General features: G+C 43.8%; 1 protein-coding gene across 4 annotated transcripts in view; it reads right to left on the bottom strand.

Annotated features, from left to right (window-relative positions):
• ABHD12 (abhydrolase domain containing 12) overlaps window positions 1-22,347 on the bottom strand; it is a 349,778-nt gene that overhangs the window by 21,440 nt on the left and 305,991 nt on the right. For all 4 annotated transcript variants that reach the window (XM_029594492.1, XM_029594493.1, XM_029594491.1 and 1 more), the window contains 2 exons: window positions 13,564-13,643; window positions 4,056-4,138 (listed from right to left, as the gene is read on the bottom strand). In XM_029594492.1, the coding sequence (XP_029450352.1) occupies window positions 4,056-4,138; window positions 13,564-13,643 (163 nt within the window). The remainder of the gene's footprint in view (window positions 1-4,055; window positions 4,139-13,563; window positions 13,644-22,347) is intronic.

Raw genomic sequence — 22,347 nt, 5'->3', positions numbered from 1 at the left:
TTTTTCCTAATCATTATTTTTTAAGGGCAGTAGAAATTGCCGCTCTGTGCAGGCTACCCCCAAGCCTTGGTACCGCAGCCCAAGCCCATCTGAGTCTATCACAGTACTGCTGTGCAGGAGACAAGATTGAGTCTTCTATCTGTTAGGAATAGTAAGGCACGAGGGGTGGGGGAGGTGGGAGAGGAAGGTGAAGTGGTACTCAGTATTAGGCCAGCAAGGAAATTTGAGTCTCAAGGATGACCATCTTGGAAGGAAGATTTAAAGCGGGAGAAAGAAAGGGGGTGAAAGAACGGGAACCATGTTTGTAGCCATTGCGATCCCTTTGAACTTGTCCTTGCTGAAAATTTCAATTTTGCACAAAGCATGCACTGTATATGGTATTCCCTATATAATTAAAACAAGTTACAAAATGGGTTATGAGGTTATTCATAGGGAGGGTAATTTTCGATAGTGTGCGTATCTCAGCACAAGCGTGCATTAAGTAGGTGCGCCTCAAGGTACGCCTGCATTTTATAAACTGGGCAGCACAGGGCTTCCCAAACGTATCCCGGGGACCCCATAACCAGTTAGGTTTTCAGAACAGCCACAATGGATATGCATGGAATACATTTGTATATCATGGAGACTCAGTACATGCAAATTTATCTGATGATTATGGGGACAGTAACTTTCAAACTGGTGCGCACATGTGCAGTGTGCGCCAATATACACAGCCATTTTATAATTCCCATGCATATGCGTGCATACGTTATAAAATAGCTTGACTGTACGCATGTGTGTCCAGTTTTAAATACCGCTTATACCGCATAAGTCAGGGAATTTTAAAAGGGACAAGTGTCCATGCCATTGCCAGTTTTACCAGTTCGTCCAGTTAAAAGCTAGGTCCTCCAAACCCCCATGGTTTGATAGTCTGCACTTCCCCTCAGTTACCCTAGCCCCTTTAAACCCCTTAGAAATGGCATTTTTAATTTTGAAACTTAGACCTCCTCCATAGCTGAAGTACACTTACACGGCAGTAGACCTGGGCGCACATGTATTTATGCGCACATCTCTTAGCCATGCCCCAAAACGCTCACGTCCCACACATTCCACACGCTGCCCCTTTTTGAAAACTTAGATATGCATGCAGTGGGAGATACACACGCACCTGGATGGCCTTTATAATTCGATGGGCACACATGAGTCCAACTTATGCTCATATCTCCCAATTTTGAGGCACACTGGGCTTTTAAAATTTACCTCTAATTGTGGATAGCCTGACAGGCCGGGGGGTCCCCAGGACAGGTTTGTGAGGCCCTAGTGTAGCAGTAGCCACAGAGTTAATAAAACATCAAATATTACTTCCCCAAAAGTATACGCCTATGTTTCAGTACACACACATTTTCAATGCAGGGATCTGTATAGTTTATACAGCTACTTTATAAAAATACATGTATACATTTTACGAGTTAAATAATTATAACATGAGCATGAATATTTTATAAAGGTGGCTAATATATGCACAAATCCTGCTTATGAAACTACTTGTGTGATTACTTCCAAGCACCAGCTCACTGAGACCTCCACCAGCTGACCCAGATCTTCACCACTTCACCTAACCCTGCCATAAGTTCATCCACAACCTCCACCACTTGCTTCAGACCCTCCCACCCAAAAACTGCACATAAAGGAGAAGTCAGATTTAAGAACTATGATTTGTTTAGCATGCGCACAAGTTTGATGAGATATGCGCATACTCCATTTCTAAAGTACATTTTGAAAATGTATGTATACTTCAAATCACACCCCGGAATACCTTCAAAATGCTCTTTGTATGCTCATAATTTTCTGCACTGCAGTGGCAGTTTAAGTGCATATTCTCACCCTTCTGATAATTTCCTTACCACACTCAAAGGCTACTTATGCACTCATATTCTGATTTTACATGTGCAACCCCTGTGTAAATCTAAAAATTACTCTCCAGGGTCATAACCTCATCAGCCTAATCATTCAGTTTCATTCTGTTTTTTAACTGATAACAGTCAATGTCATAAAAGCAATAAGGAAGCCCAGGGCTGGCCATTGGGTAGGGTGGGCTGGGAAGTTGCCTGGGACACAGTAAGACAAAGGGTGCCTTAGGCACTGCCAACATTGCCCATTGAGATTGCCAGCTGGTGGATGGGAAGCAGTGGTAATTATAGGTGCCCAGCATAAGACAAGCATTCTCAAAGCCTGTTAGGTTGGGTATTCCTCATGCCCTCTTGCCAGGTTTGTGGCTGGTAGGAGGAGTGGTGCTTAATACAGCACATTGGCTTCCTCTGCCATACTGGGGGCTGAGAGAATCAGAAAGAAGGCAGTAGTTGGCTGAGAAGGACAATGGAGATAGATATCTGGAGATCAGTGAGGGGAGCATGGAGGGTTGAGAGGGGGCAACAGAAGGGAGAGCTAGGGAGGTAAAAAGGTTGGGGCACCGAGAACTGAAGAGGGAGTAGGAGGAAGAAATCTAGCTTTGATTGAACAGAAATGCAGAGAAATGAGATGAAAAGAAAAGTTCAATGTCAGAGACATATGTAGAGGAGGATGCAAAGCAAACAGGAGGAAATAGAACAGAAAATGTAAAGGAAACATTAGAAAAGTAAAAGCAGAAAAAGAAATACCAAACTGATTAGAAAAAAATAAAATGCCTAGACAACAAAGGTAGATCTTTTTTTTTTTAATAATCTTTATTTTGACTGCACAATACAGAAACAGAAGAAGTGTATCAAGTTATTGGAATATGCCAGCTTTGGGAAATATGCATTTCTGATATCTGTATTTTGCACAGAAAAAGAAGCCGTGCATGCTTCTATTTCTCCAGTGTTATACTGCATGTGGAATTTGGCTTCTAGGGGTTTCCAGTCCCATTTTTGTCTACATATTTTTATTTGTATTTCGTGGCCCCTTATTCCCTATTAGGTGAAGGTCTGTCTGTGTTCTGCATGTGTGACACAGAGGATCTGTAGCAGTCTGACATATTCTGTTTTCTCAGTAAGAAAACAGAATATGCTCTGGGACCCTATGTCGTATTTGCTGTTCTCCCTTTCATAGATAGGATTTTTTTGCTGTTCGATCTGGGGAATGAGTGCTTTTTTGGTATGGTAAAATGTGTTTTGATTGGGTTTTATGTTATTCCCAAAGTGCTTGATAGTGGAGAGTTTATGTTCTTTTAATTGAGGTGACTCCAGAATTTGTATACTCTGAAAATTAAAAATATGCCTAGAGAGAGTAGGAAGAAAATCCCTGGAGGGGAGGAAGGGAGGAGAGAATGCCTGAGGAGAGAAGGAGAAGGGAGATAATGCTGGAAGGGAGGAGAAGAGAATATCTGGAGGAGAGCATGAATTAGGAAAGAAGGGAAGGAAGAATTCCCAGAGGGAGGGGGAGAGAATATCTGGAGGAGAGAATGAATTAGGAAAGAAGAGAAGGAAGAATTCCTGGAGGGAGGGGGAGAAAATATCTGGAGGGAGAGGGGAGGAGAGAATGCCTCGAGTAAGGGGGGAAGAGGGAAAGAATATGTGGAAGGAGAGAGAATGGTTGGAGGGAAGGAGAATGGGTGAGAATACAGAGAGGAGAGAGAGATGTGACTAATAATCATAAGAACATAAGAAAATAAGAAAATGCCATACTGGGTCAGACCAAGGGTCCATCAAGCCCAGCATCCTGTTTCCAACAGTGGCCAATCCAGGCCATAAGAACCTGGCAAGTACCCAAAAACTAAGTCTATTCCATGTATTGCCATTTGCCCTAGAGCCAGCCCAAACCCATTTAATTATGAGGAGGATAGCATTCATTAAAACAATATAAGATGTCCTGCAAGCTACAGGCAGTGAATGGGATGACATGCCTAATTTCTCAATCATACCATAGAGCACAATGAAGACAGAAGAGACCCTAAAACAGTCAGCCAGCTGATAACAGAGGGAATGATTGCACAAACCTATCAAAGTCGGTTACTTTGTTATTGTGTCTGCATTAAGATTTGCAGCCATGCAATGTGAGATGAAAGCCAAATAATCCAAGGAAGAGGCACAATGACTTACTTGTCATCACTTGCAAATTGAATTCCACTTGCTGTGATTGGGTCCAGAAAGAACCAGTCAAACCCAGGAAAGTATCTATAGATCTGAAAATAGATATGAAACAAATTACCTGGAAAACTGATGTAAAAATAATGCAGTGAACAGCCAAATCTGGCACTGACCATAATTCACTAGAATGAACAAAGCTGGAGGTAAACTCTCAGGTTTGATAAGAACACTTTGTATGCCAGAAAATGAAAGATTACACTGACAGATGCACTATCCAGGCTCACCGGTATTCAGTTACCTACTTTGGTAGATGGTTCATTTAGATGTGATGAACTTTTGAGTAAATACTCAAATACTCAAGTTTGACTGTATGCTACACATTTCTAAAAAGCTCAGTGCTGCCATTCTGGTTAGCAGGCACCGCAGAATCATCCTTCCTAGAACAATGCATGTGTAGAAACATGATCAAAGCTTTATGTATTTTAGACAATAACTAGATGCATTTTAAAATTCATTTCAGAGGGTCAACAAGTAAGTTGTAGCTGATACTTTTTCACTGGAATAGTTTCACTTCCAGCTTATTTGCTGACCCTTATTTCTACATGTTCAAGTGGACTAACATGGCAACCATGCTTACTTGACTTAGACCCAGCATGGGCAGTGTTAAGGAGACATTGCCAAGACGTGAATTACTACTTTTAAATTGCCAGTAAGGTTAGAGTGATGGCGAATCTTACTTTGTACTGTCTTACAATTAAATGTTTCATAAATTAAGAAGGTTAAAATGTGATGACCTGAGATTTTGTGGCAGTCTTTACCAGCTATAGGTGGCTTCTTATAATCTAAGTGTTACTGCATGAATGTTTGCAACAGGGTATTGCAGAGCAAGCAATTCTGGCAAGTCACATGTGCAAGCAGTAACAGTTAAATAACAAGAGGGTATCATTCTCGATGGCCACCTCACACTGAAGAAATTCATCAGTAGTATAATAAAGGATGGATTTTTTAAACTTCACACCCTTAAGAAACTTAAACCTCTACTTCATCCCCCTGACTTCCGTACGGTTCTACAAACCATTATCTTTGCCAAAATCGACTATTGTAATTCCCTTCTCCTCGGACTCCCCAACAATGCCATCCACCCCCTTCAAATACTACAAAATACAACAGCCCGGATTTTGACCAACACACACAGACACGACCACATCACACCGGTCCTAAAAGATCTACATTGGCTTCCCATAGCTTCCCGTATACAATATAAGGCTCTCTCACTCGTTCATAAGGCCTTGTTCAATCCCGAAATGAATTGGTTCAATGACACCCTCCGATTTCACCAAGCCAATAAACCCACTAGACACATTCATCTCGCCACCATGCCCACCACCTCACCTAAACTTTACAAATTAACCTCCACGAGAGCCCGTGCATTATCTATCGCCGGGCCTATTCTCTGGAACACAATGCCAGTTGAACTTCGCCAAGAAGAATGCTCAAAAACCTTCAAGCGCAAGCTCAAGACCTGGCTCTTCACCAAAACATATACTTAAAGGCCCCGTGCTCTCATCTACACCCTCCCTTCTCTGTCCCCTCTTGACTTGGTTTTTCACTAAAAGCGGGTGAGTCCCCGCTTGAACTGGCTTCTCCCTAAGCTTACACCATTCCTCTTCTCCCTCCCCTCTGTATTACCCTTCCCCCCTCCATTCCCTACCTCTCCCCCCCCCCTTTTCACCTCACCCCTTCCCTGAACTATTGTTATTTTATATTATTCCCTATAATTGTACATTTTGTATATACCTGCAATCTTCGCTTACAATAATTCACTAATCTAATTTTATTCTTCTGTCACTTCTCCCCCTTTTTTTTTTTTTTTCTCTTCTTTTACCTTCTTGTAATCATGTTATTCTAATTTTAGTTTAATGTTTTACTTCCCCTACCTTTCCTCATGCTCTAGTTATTATGTTCCAATATTTTTTAACTGTATTATGTTAAACTTGTTCGATGTAAAGCGCCGCCACTGGCACTAGTTTCTTGTTACGCTGTGAACCGATGTGATATCTTTGATGAATGTCGGTATATAAAACCGTTAAATAAAATAATAAATAAAATAAGAGGCACTACCAATAGGACATCATCTGAAGGCAATCAGTTTATTCTTCTCACAGACATGGATTCACATGGCCATGCTTGCTGCCAAATGGATGGATTCTTATTTGTGCTAGTTCTCGTGCTATGGACCAGTGGTTCCCCTCACTTTGAAGCCAATATTCTGTGCCATTTGTCTGGCTAAGTTCGGACTTGGCCAGACAAAAGGCAGGATTTCAAAATCCCACTGTGCTGACTGGCCGAGTCAGTAAAACGTTTTTGGCTAACTTGGGGGCAGGGCAAGGGGATTTTGAGCTGGAGTTGGCTATTTGACTAAATTAGCCAATAAACACTGGGCCCAACCTTCAGGAAGATGGTGAACAGATAAGTTATTTGGCTAAAATTAGCTGGATAACCTCTCCTGGATATTCAATGGTAGGGATGTGAATCGGGCTTCGGACGATATTTTCAAAATAGTCAGAAATCGAGGGCTCCCCCAAAACAATAGGAAAACCCCACGATATTGATCGTGGGGATTCTCTTATTTTGGGGGAGGGCGGGAAAAACAGCACACAAAAATAACCCCTAAACCCACCCCGACCCTTTAAAACTAATCCCTTAGCTTCCCCCACCCTCCCGACCCCCCCAAAAACCTTTTACAGGTACCTGGTAGTCCAATGGGGTCCCTGGAATGATCTCCCACTCCTAGGCTGTCGGCTGCCACTAATCAAAATGGCGCCGATGGCCCTTTGCCCTTCCCATGTGACAGGGTATCTGTGCCATTGGTCGGACCCTGTCACATGGTAGGAGCACTGGATGGCCCACGCCATCTTGTGCTCCTACCATGTGACGGGGCTGACCAATGGCACGGATAGCCCCTGTGACATAGTAAGGGCCAAGGCTATCTGCGCCATTTCGATTACTGGTAGCCGATGGCCCGAGTGCAGGAGATCGCTCCCGGACCCCCGCTGGACCACCAGGGGCTTTTGGCAAGTCTTGGGGGACCCTCCTGACCCCCACAAGACTTGCCAAAAGTCCAGCGGGGGTCCGGGAGCGACCTCCTGCACTCGGACTGTCGGCTGCCAGTACTCAAAATGGCGCTGATAGCCTTTGCCCTTACTATGTCACAGGGGCTACTGGTGCCATTGGTCAGCCCCTGTCATATGGTAGGAGCACAAGATGGCGCTGGCCATCCAGTGCTCCTACCATGTGACAGGGTCCAGCCAATGGCACGGATACCCTGTCACATGGTAAGGGCAAAGGGCCATCGGCGCCATTTTGATTAGTGGCAGCCGATGGCCCGGGAGCAGGAGATCGCTCCAGGGACCCCCATTGGACCACCAGGTACCTGTAAAAAGTCTTTTTTGGAGGGGGTCGAGAGGGTGAGGGAAGCTAAGGGATTAGTTTTAAAGGGTCGGGGTGGGTTTTTTGTTTATCGGCTCGGGCGCAGCCGATAAACAAAACCGCGATCGGGCCCGAGGAAAAAAAAACCCACATGTGAATCAGAACTGGAATATGAACCGATTCCGGTTCCAATTCACATCTCTATTCAATGGAATAAATGTCCTACTGAATATCCAGCTAACTTGAGCTGGATAACTTTACACCTAACTGGTCAGATTTTGAATATCGCTGATTATAAAGTTATCAGATAATTTTAGACTTAACTGGCGCTATTCAAAAAAATAGAGCCAGTTAAGTGGCACGGTGATGCAATCGGGCCTCCCCCAGTCCCTTACCCCCCCCCCCCCACCTAAACTTCCTCCCTCTTCCCCTCTCCTCTCCTCTCCTCCCCACCCCTAAACCTAACCTTCCCCAAATTTTTTTATTTTACTACTTACTGCTCCTCTGGAGCAGCAGTAATCTCCACACTGTCCTGGCCCGCCCCCTGCCCCGACCAGCCCCTTTGGAGAGACCTGGCACTTGTGCGTGTACCAGGGTTTACACCCATGGCTGGGCCCGTTATAAAATGCGCACAGTGCTTGCAAGGTCCAGCCATGCATGTAAAGCCTGATATTTGCATGCGCAGACATTTGAAAATTTACTTCACAGTGTGTATGCACACATTTTGGGGTAGATTTTAAAAGGGTTACGCGCATAAGTTATTTTGCATAGGTTCGCCGGCGTGCGCAAGCCCTGGGACGCGCGTCCCGGGGCTTCGCTAGGGGGCGTTCTGGGGGGCGTGGTGCCGGCCCGGAGGCATTCCGGGGGCGCGGCCGAGGCCTGAGGAACAGCCCCCGGGTCAGGTGATGGCGCGCCAGTAGCCCGATGGCAGGCATAACTTTGTCGACAAAGGTAGGGGGGATGTAGATAGGGGAAGGGAGGGGAAGGTGGGAAGAAGCTGAAGGAAAGTTCCCTCCGAGGCCGCTCCGATTTCGGAGCGGCCTCAGAGGGAACGGGCAGCACGCACAGGGCTCGGTGCACGCAAGTTACACAAATGTGCACCCCCTTGCACACACCGACCCCGGATTTTAAAAGATACGCGTGGCTACGAGCGCATCTTATAAAATCCGGCGTACTTTTGTTTGTGCCTGCTGCGCAAACAAAAGTACGCACGGGCACACTTTTAGAAAATCTACCCCTCTATGCATATATTCATCAAATTTTCTAAAGCGACATTTTTATGGGTAAAGCACTAATTTATCTGCAGATGTCCTTCTGAAAATTATCCTCCCTAGGTCTATCTTCACTGAAAAGATTTGAAGGCTGTGAGAGTTCAATCCACACATTCACATCCCTTTGCAATCTGGATAGAGCCATCTGGTGGTACAATGTTTGAACAGTTGGTTTTTTCACAGCCTCTTTCAGGGGTAGAGCCCAACTCCATCCCTCCTAGACCCCACTTTATAATTTTGTGTTTTCGTCCCTATTTAAAAACAAAGAAATTACCAAATAGACAATCACTTTTCCAACAAAATTATTTCTTGCCGATTGGTTGTCTATATTGTTCCCCTTTTTTGCTGAAAATAACTCTTAGTCAAGGAATCCCATTGTATGTGTCTATGGTGAACTGCCTGTCTTTAGAGAAAGCAGAGGAGCTTATCTGCAACAGGTATTTCTTTGAAGATGATACAAAATTATGCAGAGTAGTTAAATCTCAAGCGGATTGTGTTAAATTGCAGGAGGACCTTGTAAGACTGGAAGATTGGGCGTCTAAATTTCATCTGCCATTTGATGTGGACAAGTGCAAGGTGATGCATATAGGGAAAAATAATACTTGCTGTGGTTACACGATATTAGGTTCCACATTAGGAGTTACCACCCAGGAAAGAGATCTAGGCATCATAGTGGATAATACAATAAAATCGTTGGCTCTGTGTGCTATGGTGGTCAAAAAAGTAAACAGAATGATAGGAATTATTAGGAAGGGAATGACAAATAAAATGGTAGATGTCATAATGCCGCTGTATCGCTCCATGGTGAGCCCGCACCTTGAATTCTGTGTGCAGTTCTGGTCGCCGCATCTCAAAAAAGATATTGCTGCAATGGAGAAAGTACAGAAAAGGACAACCAAAATGATAAAGGGGATGGATTAGCTCCTCTATCAGGAAAGGCTAGAGGTTAGGGCTGTTCAGCTTGGAGAAGCGACAGCTGGGGGGGGATATGATAGAGGTCTACAAAATCATGAAATGACTTGAACGGGTAAATGTGAATCAGTTAGTTACACTTTTGGATAATACAAGGACTAGGGGGTACTCCATGAAATTAGAAAGTAGCTCATTTAAAACAAATCAGAGAAAATTCTTTCACTCAGTGCATAATTAAGCTCTGGAATTCATTGCCAGAGGATGTGGTTACGGCAGTTAGTGTAGCTGAGTTTAAAAAATGTTTGGATAAGTTCCTAGAGCAGAAGTCCATAAACTGATATTAATCAATAAGGATTAGTAGCTTGGGATCTATTCATTTAATGCCAGATACTTGTGACTTGGTTGGCCACTATTGTACACAGGACCCTTGGTCTGATCCAGTATTGCATATCTTATGTTCTTAAGATAACAATTCACTAGTTACACAAACCCTTACTCCTTCCCTTTCGACTTTTTCTCCCCCTAGTAAAAACTGTTTTATAGATCCAAGAGAGATGTAGGCCCAAGCATTGCAAGAAGTATCGTACATAAGCAGTGAAAGGCTTTTAAAGCTTCTAGAAAGCTCTGGAAGAAATCATCCATTTGGTTCCATCGGTCAAGTGGCCGATTGTGTGATTGGTGAACTACTATCTTCAAAGAACATTTATTACAAATAAGCAACTATAGACCACTGCTAATAGAAACAGGCAGGGTGCAGAAAAATGTTTGTAAAGATTAAGAACATAAGAACATGCCATGCTGGGTCAGACCAAGGGTCCATCAAGCCCAGCATCCTGTTTCTAACAGAGACCAAACAGGGACACAAGAACCTGGCAAAACTGACAAAAATGGTTTTACTTGAGAGTTAGCAACGCAGTGACAACTGTACCGGTATAAACCATTATGGAATACTACATGAATTTATTGTTGTGACTACATGGAGTTAGTTCAATGACTTATAATCAAGGCAACCTAGTTAGAGATTTCTGCCTATTGGAACTCACAAGGGCTGCGCTGCATCTGCTAGCACTCTAGTGAAGGATGAGCAATCCCACATAGTTCAGGTGACCTAATGTTGGAACATGACAACACTGTTGGTTAGCATTGGAGGCTTCCTTTCCAGATACCCTGACAATGGGCCCCACAGTATGGTTGACTTAGTCTGAAAATGCTGATTATTCAGTGCATGAGAAAAAATTGGGTTAAAATATGTATTAAAAAAAAAAAGTGTCACCATTGGATTTCAGTGGGCTTCACTATAACTGTTAAGGGGGAATCCCACCACATCCATTTTGTTTGCTTCCCATTTCTGCCACTGTAGCCACTAAAATGAAATCAGCAGGTTTTTGTTCATCTGACTTAAGTTACAATGTCATTGTAATACATCCAATACTCTGATTTCAAAGTAAGAGCAGGAGATAGTTTAGCCTGCCTAGTACAGTTTGCTCCTTTTTTGTACAACTGCATTAACAGGGAAGTTTGGGTGTTTTTATGTATATTCCCAGAAACAAAGGAACTGAAAGCACAGCAAATACTGCACGAAATTGCAATGATGTGGTCGGGAGAATTATTAGTCTGCCTTTAATAGTGAACTGAATTTCTAGTAAAAATGACCCCAATCAATCAAGGTTCAAATTACCAGCAGTAAGTAAAACAAAGCTGTAACCGCAGCGTGGCAAAAATGCACACAGCAAGCAGTAATGTCCTGTGTCAATATAAAAAACATTTCTGGTAAGTTGTACAGGTCCCCTAAATTTCTCTGTCTCCCAGGGAAGCAGCCATGCTTATAACTGTGTCACAAATTACCTCGCATGGCATGGGTCAGTTTCTTTCATATAATCTATGTCATTTGTCATATTTATTCATAGTTAATTGCAGCTCCACGTTTGCTCGCAGCAGTGTACATACACACGGAATACAAATAATGTCCATTAATATAACATATTGCAAGCAATATGGTTCAATCAGATGCAGCAAGTAAGCCCCGATTCTCCTGCCAGCCTGGCTGCTCCCAGGCCTCCATGCACATTGAGGGGGCATGGTTTAAAGATTATATCAAATGATGATGATAAGTCATTGCTACTTGTCATGGGGACTTTTGAAACCTTGCACAGTACAAGTTTTACATTCTTAATGAGAGAGGGACTGTGTGCATGTGTGTATGCCAGAGAGGGAAGAGCTGGGGCTGGTTCTTTGTACAAGGAGGAGGAGGAGAAGGGTATTTGTGTGAGAGAGAAAAGCTGTTTGTGTGTGTATCTGTCTGTGTGAACCTGAGGCTGCTGCTCTCTCTCCTCATCCCTGTTGGAAACAGGATATTGCTTGATGGGACCCTTGGTCTGACCCAGTATGGCATAGTCTACGTTCTCCCCACATCCCGCAAACCTTCTTGTTTCCTATTCACTTTTCCTCCCAGCTCCCCTGGTGCAGCAGCAGAGAATGCACTGGCTGCTTTGTGGACGCAACCTTCCGCCTACCTCCCTTGCTGAATGATGCAGAAGGGAAAGGACTGCACCAGTTTCCATCTGGGTCTTCAACTTACATGCGTAATTTTCATGGCGAAGGAAAATTACATGCACAAATTTGAAAAGGACACAGATGTCAATCAAAGTTGCTGTGAGGCATTATCAACTTACTGTAAAGAATGCTTCAACGAAGAAACCATCAACACAGGGGTCCAATTATCAAAGGGATCAGCTGCCTAGCTTTGAAACTTTATCAGGGTTGGGCGATCAAACTTCGGTAGATCCAGAGGACAGGGTTGAAGTTGGGGGAAACAAAGTTAGCAGGGATATTCAGCGCCAGCTGCCTGACCTGGCCAGACACATTCACGCACCGAAATCGCAAGCCTAAACCTAGCCGATTAGGGCAGCTGGGGAGAATTGCTGAGCCCCAATTTCCCTCCACCAACCCCCTACTGAAATACTATTTTTAAAAGTTCCCCAGCTGCCCCAGTCTCCCTCCCAAGTGATTTTTAAAAAGGTCTCTGGCTGATCCAATTTCTGTCCCATGCTCCCAACTCCTGGGACATGCTGTTTTAAAAAAAAGTCCCCCAGTTGACTATTCTCCCTCCAGTCCTCTTCCCACCTCCCCCTCCCCCCACTAAAAAGACAGTATTTTTTTTTAAAGTATGCTGGAGCCCTGGCCCATCTTCCTTTTCCCCTTTTCCTTCCATCTTTCCTCCCCTTCCCTGCATAGTCAGGAGGTGAGATGCTTAGCTCCTCCCTGCTCCAGCACCAAATTCTGAATACCACTGGCATTGTGCAATATTCCTTGCAAGAATGACCATAGTTGTGTATTTAATTTTGCAAAACACTGCAGAAGTATGATTGTTCAGTGTCTTTGCTTTCATTTTTAACAGCAAACTGGAACATGAGCAATGGAAGAACATATCCTCGGCACAGCGTACCCAGGAGAGTTTCCCAAACCAAACACTACAATACACAACTCAACGGAACTAACAGATTGGCCAAGCAATCTATACAGAACCAGTTGTTCCATTTTATCATATGCTCCTATTTTTTTTTATTTATCTTTTGCTTATGCCACTATGCAATGAGAAATATCACTGCTGGCAGATGGCAAGACTTATCTACAATTCTGAACAAAACAGCAATTTTCACATTTAACTGGTTACTCTGCAACAGCTGCAGAGATACAGGTAAATAAAATATATACCATATGGTCCCCTGAAAACTGGAAGATAATTGCAAGAGTTTGCTCATTTGGCCAGAAGATTCTGCATTGGTTTCATTTATTTGGATAGAAGACTTCATGAGTGTTTCCCCATGGCTGGCTGCAACTGCGCCTCAGCCTGTGATGGGCATCTGCAGGTTTTCAGCTGTCACTATAGTACGGGTTTAAGTATTTACCACTGAAAATGGATGACTTTTCGCCTCTTCGCGTATATTGGTAAAGGGAGATTCCAATATTAGAGCATCTGGAGGGGTTTCTGAAAACAGAAAAATAAAAGAACATTCTGTTGAGACTGTGACCACAGTTAGGTTGTAAGAATGACAAAGTAAGAGGTAGTCAAAAAACAAAAAAAAGAAACCACGCAGCATGCTCACAGTATGATGTCAGCATTGACTCAGGACAAGAAGCCATAAATGCCTGTCACACTTCCATCACCACGCTGCCTCATTTATATATGTCTGAAGCACTTACATGCCTCAGCTCCATAGGAAACAATGACAAAACAAGATATGAAAAAGGGGATATTGGCTGGGAAATCCATGCTCATGGTTATAATAAACTTCAAATAAACAAGTTAATTTTTACAGCAGTTATGCATGTAAGTAGCTTGTATGCTTGTAAACTCTATTTTATATATATCAAAAGTACCATAAGGGATTTTAGTCTTACATGGTTTGTCTAACGTTTAAATCAGATAATATAAGGTCCAAGTTCATATAAAGAGAGCAGAATGCCTACACCTTTTTTGAGGTGGATAATTTTTATTATAGCAACATAAAATATACAATGGTTTTCTATATGATAGATATTGTTTTTAAGTTTCTAATTTAACAGATTAAATCACTGCTGTTACAAAGGTTATGAAAATCCCTGCATTTAACTCAAAATTAACTTGCACTTCTCGAATATAATGCCAGTTAAACTACCTCAGCTTAAAGTAATAATTTAGCTGGTTTATCTTCATCTTGATTTATCCAAGTATGTATGAAGATATCTTGGAGATGGTCTCAGATTCACAGCCCTGTCTTAGCATGGAGGGCAGCCAGCTAGACCTCCGGCAAGCAAATGATATATTAACACCACAGTCGCACAGAGGCAAACCAGGAACATGTAGAAGCCTCTGTAAATTATGCAGACAAGCATGGGATGAAAACAACTTGCCAGGGCTTAGGCAAGGATGATGTAGGCAAGTTCTTCACAGTTAATGGAGCAGGGCTGGGCTGAGCTGAGCCCAGTCCTGAAGCTTAGCTTGCTTCATGAAAAGTCGTGCGTGCCAAGTTCGCCTGTGTGAATAGCAGTGAGCAATGGAGCAGCAGTATGGTCCAAAGTCCTTTTCTTTCTTCTCCGGACTTCATGCATATGATCCAAAAGTTAATCTTGACAGCATGTTACTACAATCCATTGGCATGGGATTGGTGGACTTCAGATATGACTTCATCTTAGCTGGTACGTATATGCATATTCTCATTAATATGCTGGCATGAGTCAGAAGACATCCAACGAGTAATAGTGACTTTCATTGCTAGATAATAAGTTTAGTCAATGCCACAGTTTAAGCGGTTTTAAGCAATGCCACGGTACCAGCAAAATTGTAAGGTAGATGATTGATAAGAACAATAGCATAAAAATTGGTACTTATGTGCAGGGCCCAGCCTCGCGCTTAAGTACCAATACGCGCACAAGTGCCGGGCCTTGAAAAAGGGGCAGGTTGGGGGTGTGGTCTGGGTGGGGAGGGGCAGGGTGGGGCAGGACGGAGGCCGGCCGGGACAGCAACTATTAGCCTCTGTCCCGGGGAAGCGTGCGCTGGCAGTTGGCCAGCACGCGCAAACTACTTCTGCTCCAGGGGAGCACTTAGTAGTAAAACAAAAAAAATGTAAGTCACTGGGACGGGTTTGGGGGTGGGGAGGAAGTTTAGGGTAGGGGGGTAGGGAAGTTTCCTCCCAGTCCGCTCCTTAATTGGAGCGGACTGGGAGGGAACTAGGGAAAGCCTGATTGCATCGCAGCAAACAATTTGCAAAAATTCACTCCCCCTTGCATGTGCCACCTACACATGCGTGCGCGGCCACCCAATTTTATAACATGCACTCTCTAGCGCATGTTATAAAATCAGCGTGTCCATGTGTGTATGCTGGGAACCGCGTGCATCTTTTAAAATCTACCCAAAAATGTATGCATGTATGCTTATAAAACAGGTAAGACAAATATGTGCTTTCAATGTATTGCAGGTATTTGCACGCAATCAAACATATGCACCTATGTTGGGGAGTAGATATACAAATATATTAAAAAGCACCAACCCCAATACAGATACCTATGACACTCCACTATTTACTTTTCTCTACTGAGATAGGACCCTTCAGATCAACTTTCAGTTTCATCTCCTTTAGCCAGTTATCAATCCACAATAGAACATTGCTTCCTAACCCATGACTTTGTAATTTCCTGATGAGTCTCTCATGAGGGATTTTGTCAAATGCCTTCTGAAAATCCAGATACACCATAATCGATTGACTCACGCTTGTCCACATGATTATTAATCCCTTCAAAAAAATCTAACAGATTTGTGAGACAAAACTTCCTTTTGCTTAATCCATGCTGGCTCTGCTCAGTTAGTCTGTGTCTATCAAGATGGCCAGTAATTTTATTCTTCAGAATATCTTCTACTATTTTGCCCAGCACAGTCATCAAGCTCACTTGCCTACAGTTTCCCAGATCACCCAAAATCCTTACGTCAAAACCCTTTTTACTTAGGAGGAGCACAGCATACAAGTGTTCCTTTTACATACCATGCCTAGTGCCTACTGATATGGATAAATATTAATGAATCTCTATTATTAGTTTACCTCACATAGCACTTTAAAACTATAATTATATAAACTATAAACTATACCCACGCTTTGCCCCTCCTAGGTAACCATAATCATACAAACTTAAACAGAACAAGTGAATCCATGTATTCAAGTATAATGAAAAAAATAAACACTCAAAAGGCATTAAAACTAATCTTCTTGCTCTATGAGGCAAATCTTGAAGGTAAGGTTCCCATAAGTCCAAAAATATGTTCCTCTTTTTAGGCATCCCTTCACAATAGGCCATCTGTTTAATAACTAACAAGTTATGAATTGGATTTCTCCAATGGGTCACAGAAGGAGAATCTGTCAAAAGCCAATAACTCAAAATAATTTTCTTTGCAAAGAAAAACATTTTCAGAATTCAAAGTTTTAAAGTGTATTATTCGAAGGAAGGTAAGTTAAGTCATCAAATAAAGCAGACTTCACTGCAAATTGTATACTCACATTGATGACACCTATCAACTCATGAGTTCTATCTGTGCATAGCTGTAGTTATCTTCTAGCATTATTGGTTCAAGTACACCAACATATTGAGAACATCTGAAATATCTTGTCTCTTTTAATTAAATGATGCAGGTCAAGCTAGACAGGCCTTTTCCTCATGTGGGGATGTGCATTGTCTCAGGCTGTCAGGCACATAGACATAGAAAGAACAGAGTATCCCAGTGACCATAGGAGGTATTTAGCTTGTATGTATCTCCAGAGGGACCGCAGTGGCAAGTGCTGTTCAGCTGATTTGGGAGTATAGCTCTTTCAGCTGTACTTGATGGTTTTGTGTGTGAATGTGTTTGCCTGCAAATGTGAAATCATATGTTGTCTCTATGTAAAGAACAGGCAGCATGAGCATGGCTGCTGAACATCAGAATGGTTGATTTCTTACACATTCCCAGTGACTGTCCGTTTCTAGATACATTCAGTGATAGTTTGGGGTTGTAATGTGATACTTTGTGTAAACTTCTGCACCTCTCTGTCCTAGCATGCCACCCACAAGGACCTAACAAATCTTTGGCTTCTGTCGATACATTTTACTTGTAATACTTTCCCTGAGACTGTTTTCTGTCCTATTTCTGGTGCAGCGCTGACATGGTCTGTCACGTGGAATTTTAACTAAAAATCTTCATCCATAAATTCCTCTAAAACATTAAAGTCAAACATTCTAGTAAGCATACTGGTACAGAAGAAAACTGAATCTTTGCAGTTTATAAAGCCTTTTATTGGGCCAACATAAGAATTATTGACATATTCAGGCCGTTGGAATATAGTGGGTTCGGCTGAGTGCACGGCTTTACACGTGTTTGGAAGCGCATTTTGGACGCGCATCCAAAACCCCTCATGCAGTAAGGGGACTAGCGCATCCAAAATGCACGTCCAAACCAGCATTTAGCTAATAGCACTCATCACATGTAAATTCATGTTGATGAGGCTATTAGCTTTTAACCCTTATGGAAAAAAAAAATTGTGCGCCCAACACGCAAATGTTTACTCTTAAAAATGAATGCCTGTCCCGGAGCAGGCGTTAATTCTTGAGGAGCCCCAAAAGTAAACAGAAAAGCAGAAACTCAAACTACTGATTTACTTAATATCGTGGCAATATTAAGTTGGAGAAACCAAAAAAAGGAGAAATGGCAAAAAAATATGTTGCTGGCAGTCAGGTTAGGAAAATGGAGGCTCAGTTAACAAACATCCATTTTCCTAACCCTTGGCTGTGCACAGGTTAGGAAAATGGATGCTTATAAAATTGAGCATCCATTTTCATAACCCACTGACAGCCATTTCTCTTGGGTGCCTGATGTCGAGGAGGAGCTAGAGATGCACAATTTTCCCTAGCACCTCCTTTTTACTGCGGCAGCCCATTGAAATATTAAATTGGGCGCTCGGGAGAGGTGGATTGGTGCGTGTTAGGAGAGCAGGCGCTCAATCACGAACACCCGTTTAACATGTGCTGATATTGCATCAGCCTGATTGTCATGACAGAGTTAAGTGGATACTGTGCTATACAGAGGATCACCCTTAGGTGGTGCTTTGCAACATAAATCTGGAAGTAAAGAAAGTGATTATGAGAGAAGCTTGCCAAGTCAGGTTAGAGTTGTGAGTACTGGTACTAACAGTAAAAGCTCCTGTTTTACTCAATTGCATACGTAAGCTTGGGAGATTACCAAATTCCCTTCTTTGGGAAAACATGTCCAATCAGCAAAACGTCACCTCCCATTCATTCTCACCCTCCCCTTCCATGCCTTACCTTAACCTCCCAATACTAAAACACAAGAACAGATCAAATATGTATTGAGCTAGCACTGAAACTTCAGAACTGGTAAAATAATTGCTTATCAATAAACATAATAAGAGGAACTGTCCACACACACATTGTTAAAAAAAAGGGGAGGGGGAAACAGTTCCTGCAGAATAGTTTGGACAATTGTCTGCATCTTGAGAAAATAAAGCAGGTGTAGCAGCGTAACACCAAAGAGTGAACCATCCAATGATTAAGTCCAGAATCCAACATCTGATATTGAAAAAAAAAAAAAAGCCGCAAGGAGCACTACTCAGAGCCCTTACTAAGCAAACAAAATAAAATAAATTTGCTGCATGTGTGGTCTCGTCTTGTCCGTCCAGATGATCGCTGTTCCGATGTAACGTAGTCAAAACAAGCCTCTGGCGCAACCATCCTACTTAACTGGCAGCAGAGAAATAAACCATTTCTCTCCTTCTCCTCTTCCTCCTCCTCTTATAAACAGCTGCCACTATCCTCTGCAAAGTGGCATACTATACTATACTGTATACTTCAACTTGGTTGCTCCAGCGTAGCAAGGAATTCTTGTGCAACTATAAGGGTATTAAACCATAATGTTTCCCCCTTATGCAAGACAGAGTCACACGGGATAGATCAGCATATTTTTCACTTTTAAATCATTGTGGGAATGAGCGTTGATTCCCACAGGCCTGGAGATACAAACTAGTCTGACTTCAGCCTTTCTTAAAACACTTATCTTTATTATAGCTTCACAATCACACAACAGTAGACTCTCTTCCCTTCAGAACAGTGTACTTAATTACTCACAATTCAGCTTCGTCTCAGTTTAGTATTTGGACAGTGTTATGTTACAGGAGCTGCCTTCCTCCTGGAGACCTGGGCATGGTCTGGTTATCTCTCCCTGGATCTCATCTCCTTTGGTTATGCCCTCTGAGCTCCACCTGCCCTGCAAGATCCCGCCCAAAGAGCGGATTTAAGGTGGACCAGTCATCTAGCCTGGTCCTGCACAGGTAAATAGGGGAACACTAGGGGCACAATTTCACATACTGTAATGTTTTGGCTCCCATGGTGGGAGGAGTTAGCAATCTGTATGCTCTACTCAAGAAGGGAAGAGTTAACAATCTCTGTTAGGAATAGGATCCCGTGGAGGGAGGAGTTAGCAATCTGTTATGGTTCTCCGTGAGGAGTTAGCAATCTTTTATGAACTGGCTCCTGTGGAAGGAGGAGTTAGCAATCTGATATGCTCAGCTCCTGTAGAGGGAGTAGTTAAACTGTTAAGGTATAGACTGCGGAATAGCAATCTGTTATGAATCTGTAGCTGAAGACTCCTGATGGGGAAGGAGTAGCCATCTGTTACCAGCGGAGTGCTTGGAGAGGACACTCGGCTGTAGAGGAATGTAGATAGGTGGATCCTTGGGCCGATGGCAGATGACTGCGCCCCCAGGAGGATATCCTGAGAGGAACCACCAGCTAGGCTTGGGTATGGAGACAGACACAGATAGTTCTTTTATTAGACAGGTTAGTAGAACCACCAGAGGTGGCAGTAGTGAGCTGATATGCCCGGCAGGGCTGAAGTCCCTCAGGCACTGGAACAGCGATCCCAGGATTGCTGAGCTGAAGAGAAACTATAGATAGTGAGTAGACAGGGTATGCTGTGTTCACAGCCAGAACTGGATGACAAAACTCACATAAGGTCTTTAAGGAAGCTCAGTAGCTGGAAAGGGATAGGCCCTCGAAGAGCGAGTACCTGGTTCCAGGGAAAGCTCTGAGAGAGCAATGGTAACTCACAAATGTCTGTATCTGCGATAGCTTCCAGGCAGTAAAGAATCTTCAGAGTGTTCAAGGAACATGGACCCTCGAGGAGCGAGTACCGGTTCCTTATCTGCAATCTGAAATAAAGAAAAGAGAGCGAGACCCCCGAGGTGCGGGTACCCCTGGGTAAGTCCGAGGAGGCAGAGTAGCTTGGGAGAAAAGCCGAAGCAATCCCCAGCAATTCCCCTTGCTAACTCAATTCGATAGCGAATACTGAGACCTTTTATATTGGAAGCGGATGACGTCATCCCAGGGGGACGCCCCTGAGGTTCGCACCCTTGCTGGTACATCAATTGGAGCACGTGAGCGTGCGCACCCTACGTCATCAGGCAACATGGCGGATCCGCAGCATCATGCCAGTTCGGGGACGCCAGAGGGAGATGGCAAGGAGACGCCGCGGCAGCTAACTGTCCATCAATCCTGGAGGGAGTCGCCACAGAGGTAAAGAGGGCAGAGTGAAGGCGTCGAGCAGAGACGGACGCAACACATACTCAGCTTGGTATCATTGAACCAAGTGTCCCTACTTCCTCCTGAATCCCATCCAGAAGAGTCCAAGACATCCCATTCCCCTTCCTCTGGTTTCCCATCAGCTACCCTTGGGATTGGGGACCTAGTAACATGCTCACCCCCATCTCTTAGGTTACCCTTGACAGCTTCACAACTACCACTTAGTGTGCCATTTGCACAGTGCTCACTCCCAGTCCTTTAATTAAATACTTTGCTGGCTTTGGTTTCAAATTTTACCCCGATGGAGCTTTATGGACCGCACATGCGCGGTAGAGCTGCTCTCTACTGCGCATTTGCGGGCCGTGGGTCAGAACCCATTTATATTGAGGCTCTTCCGACAAGCCTACCCTGACTAACCTTCACCTCCTCCCCCCCTCTACCCTGACTAATTTCTCCACCCCCCCCCCCCCCCCTCCCAACCCCTGCCCTATTGAACCCTCTCTTATACTTTTCCTGTAAGTAACCCGCTTAAATTTGTATATTTTTCTGTAAATAGCACGTTACAGTTTTAATGCTCTAATTTCTATGCCCCCTGCTTTTACTCTTGTAAGTAACCTGCTTAAATTTGTATATAGTCCTGTAAATAGCTCGTTACAGTTTTAATGCTTTAATTTCTATGCCCCCCTGCTCTTTGTATAATCCTCCTTGTTTTCCCCTCCCTGTTGATTGCAATTTCTGCCTTTAGTTACAATGTGAACCGGTATGATGTATGAATACTAATACCGGTATATAAAAAGTTTCAAATAAATAAATAAATAAATTGAGCTCTGCGCTACGTGCTTGGTGTCACAGAGGGGAGGAGGAAAGGGCAGATGAGTTGCCACTCCAAGAAACGGCTCAGCCCGTTCCTCCCCCGCTGGGGGAGTAGGGACTACCGGACAGTTACACACAGGAGGAGGAAAGGGTAGAAGAGTCGCCGAGCCAATCAGTCCACCGCCGGGCAAGGGGGGAGGGAGTTGGGATGGCCGGAGCAGAGCAAATGCAGTAGAAAGCGGCTGTGAAGAGATCACAAGCAGCTGCAGCCTGCAGCAGCCAAAGCGCAAAGAGCTGAACAGAGAACAGCTTGCCCTCCTCCCCTGCCCCCTGAGTCCCGCAGATAAGGAGGAGCCAAGTAAATATCCTGCAACTGCGGGGGGGGGGGAGGGGGAAGGCAGTGCTGTCAGCCCTCCCGTGGGTCTCAGCCGCCACAGGAAGAGTTTACATGGGCATCGCTCCACCCCCACTCCCAGCAAAGCACCGTGATGAAAGTGAAAGCCAGAGCCCTGCACCCTCCTCCCTCTCAAGCCCCCAATCGGATTTCTTAAAGGCACAGGTCTGCCAGAAAGAGCAAAGTAAGCTAGGCAACGTGTCCCAAATCTGTTGCAGTGCCTGCCGCCTGCCCTTTGCGAGAGGGGGGGGGGGGGAGGAGTGTTTTCCTCTCTCTCCCAGACACAACTGGTGTGGGAACTTTGCAAGCTCTTGTGAGTGCAGAGCAAAGACTTAGGTGGGGAGGGGACAAAAATCCCGCCCATTTTAACTGTGTGAGAGAGAAGTGTGGT

The sequence above is a fragment of the Rhinatrema bivittatum genome, chromosome 3 (genome assembly GCF_901001135.1).
Source record: "Rhinatrema bivittatum chromosome 3, aRhiBiv1.1, whole genome shotgun sequence".
Taxonomy (NCBI): domain Eukaryota; kingdom Metazoa; phylum Chordata; class Amphibia; order Gymnophiona; family Rhinatrematidae; genus Rhinatrema; species Rhinatrema bivittatum.
The sequence above is the reverse complement of the archived record's forward strand: the minus strand, read 5'-3'. Positions and strand labels throughout refer to the sequence as shown.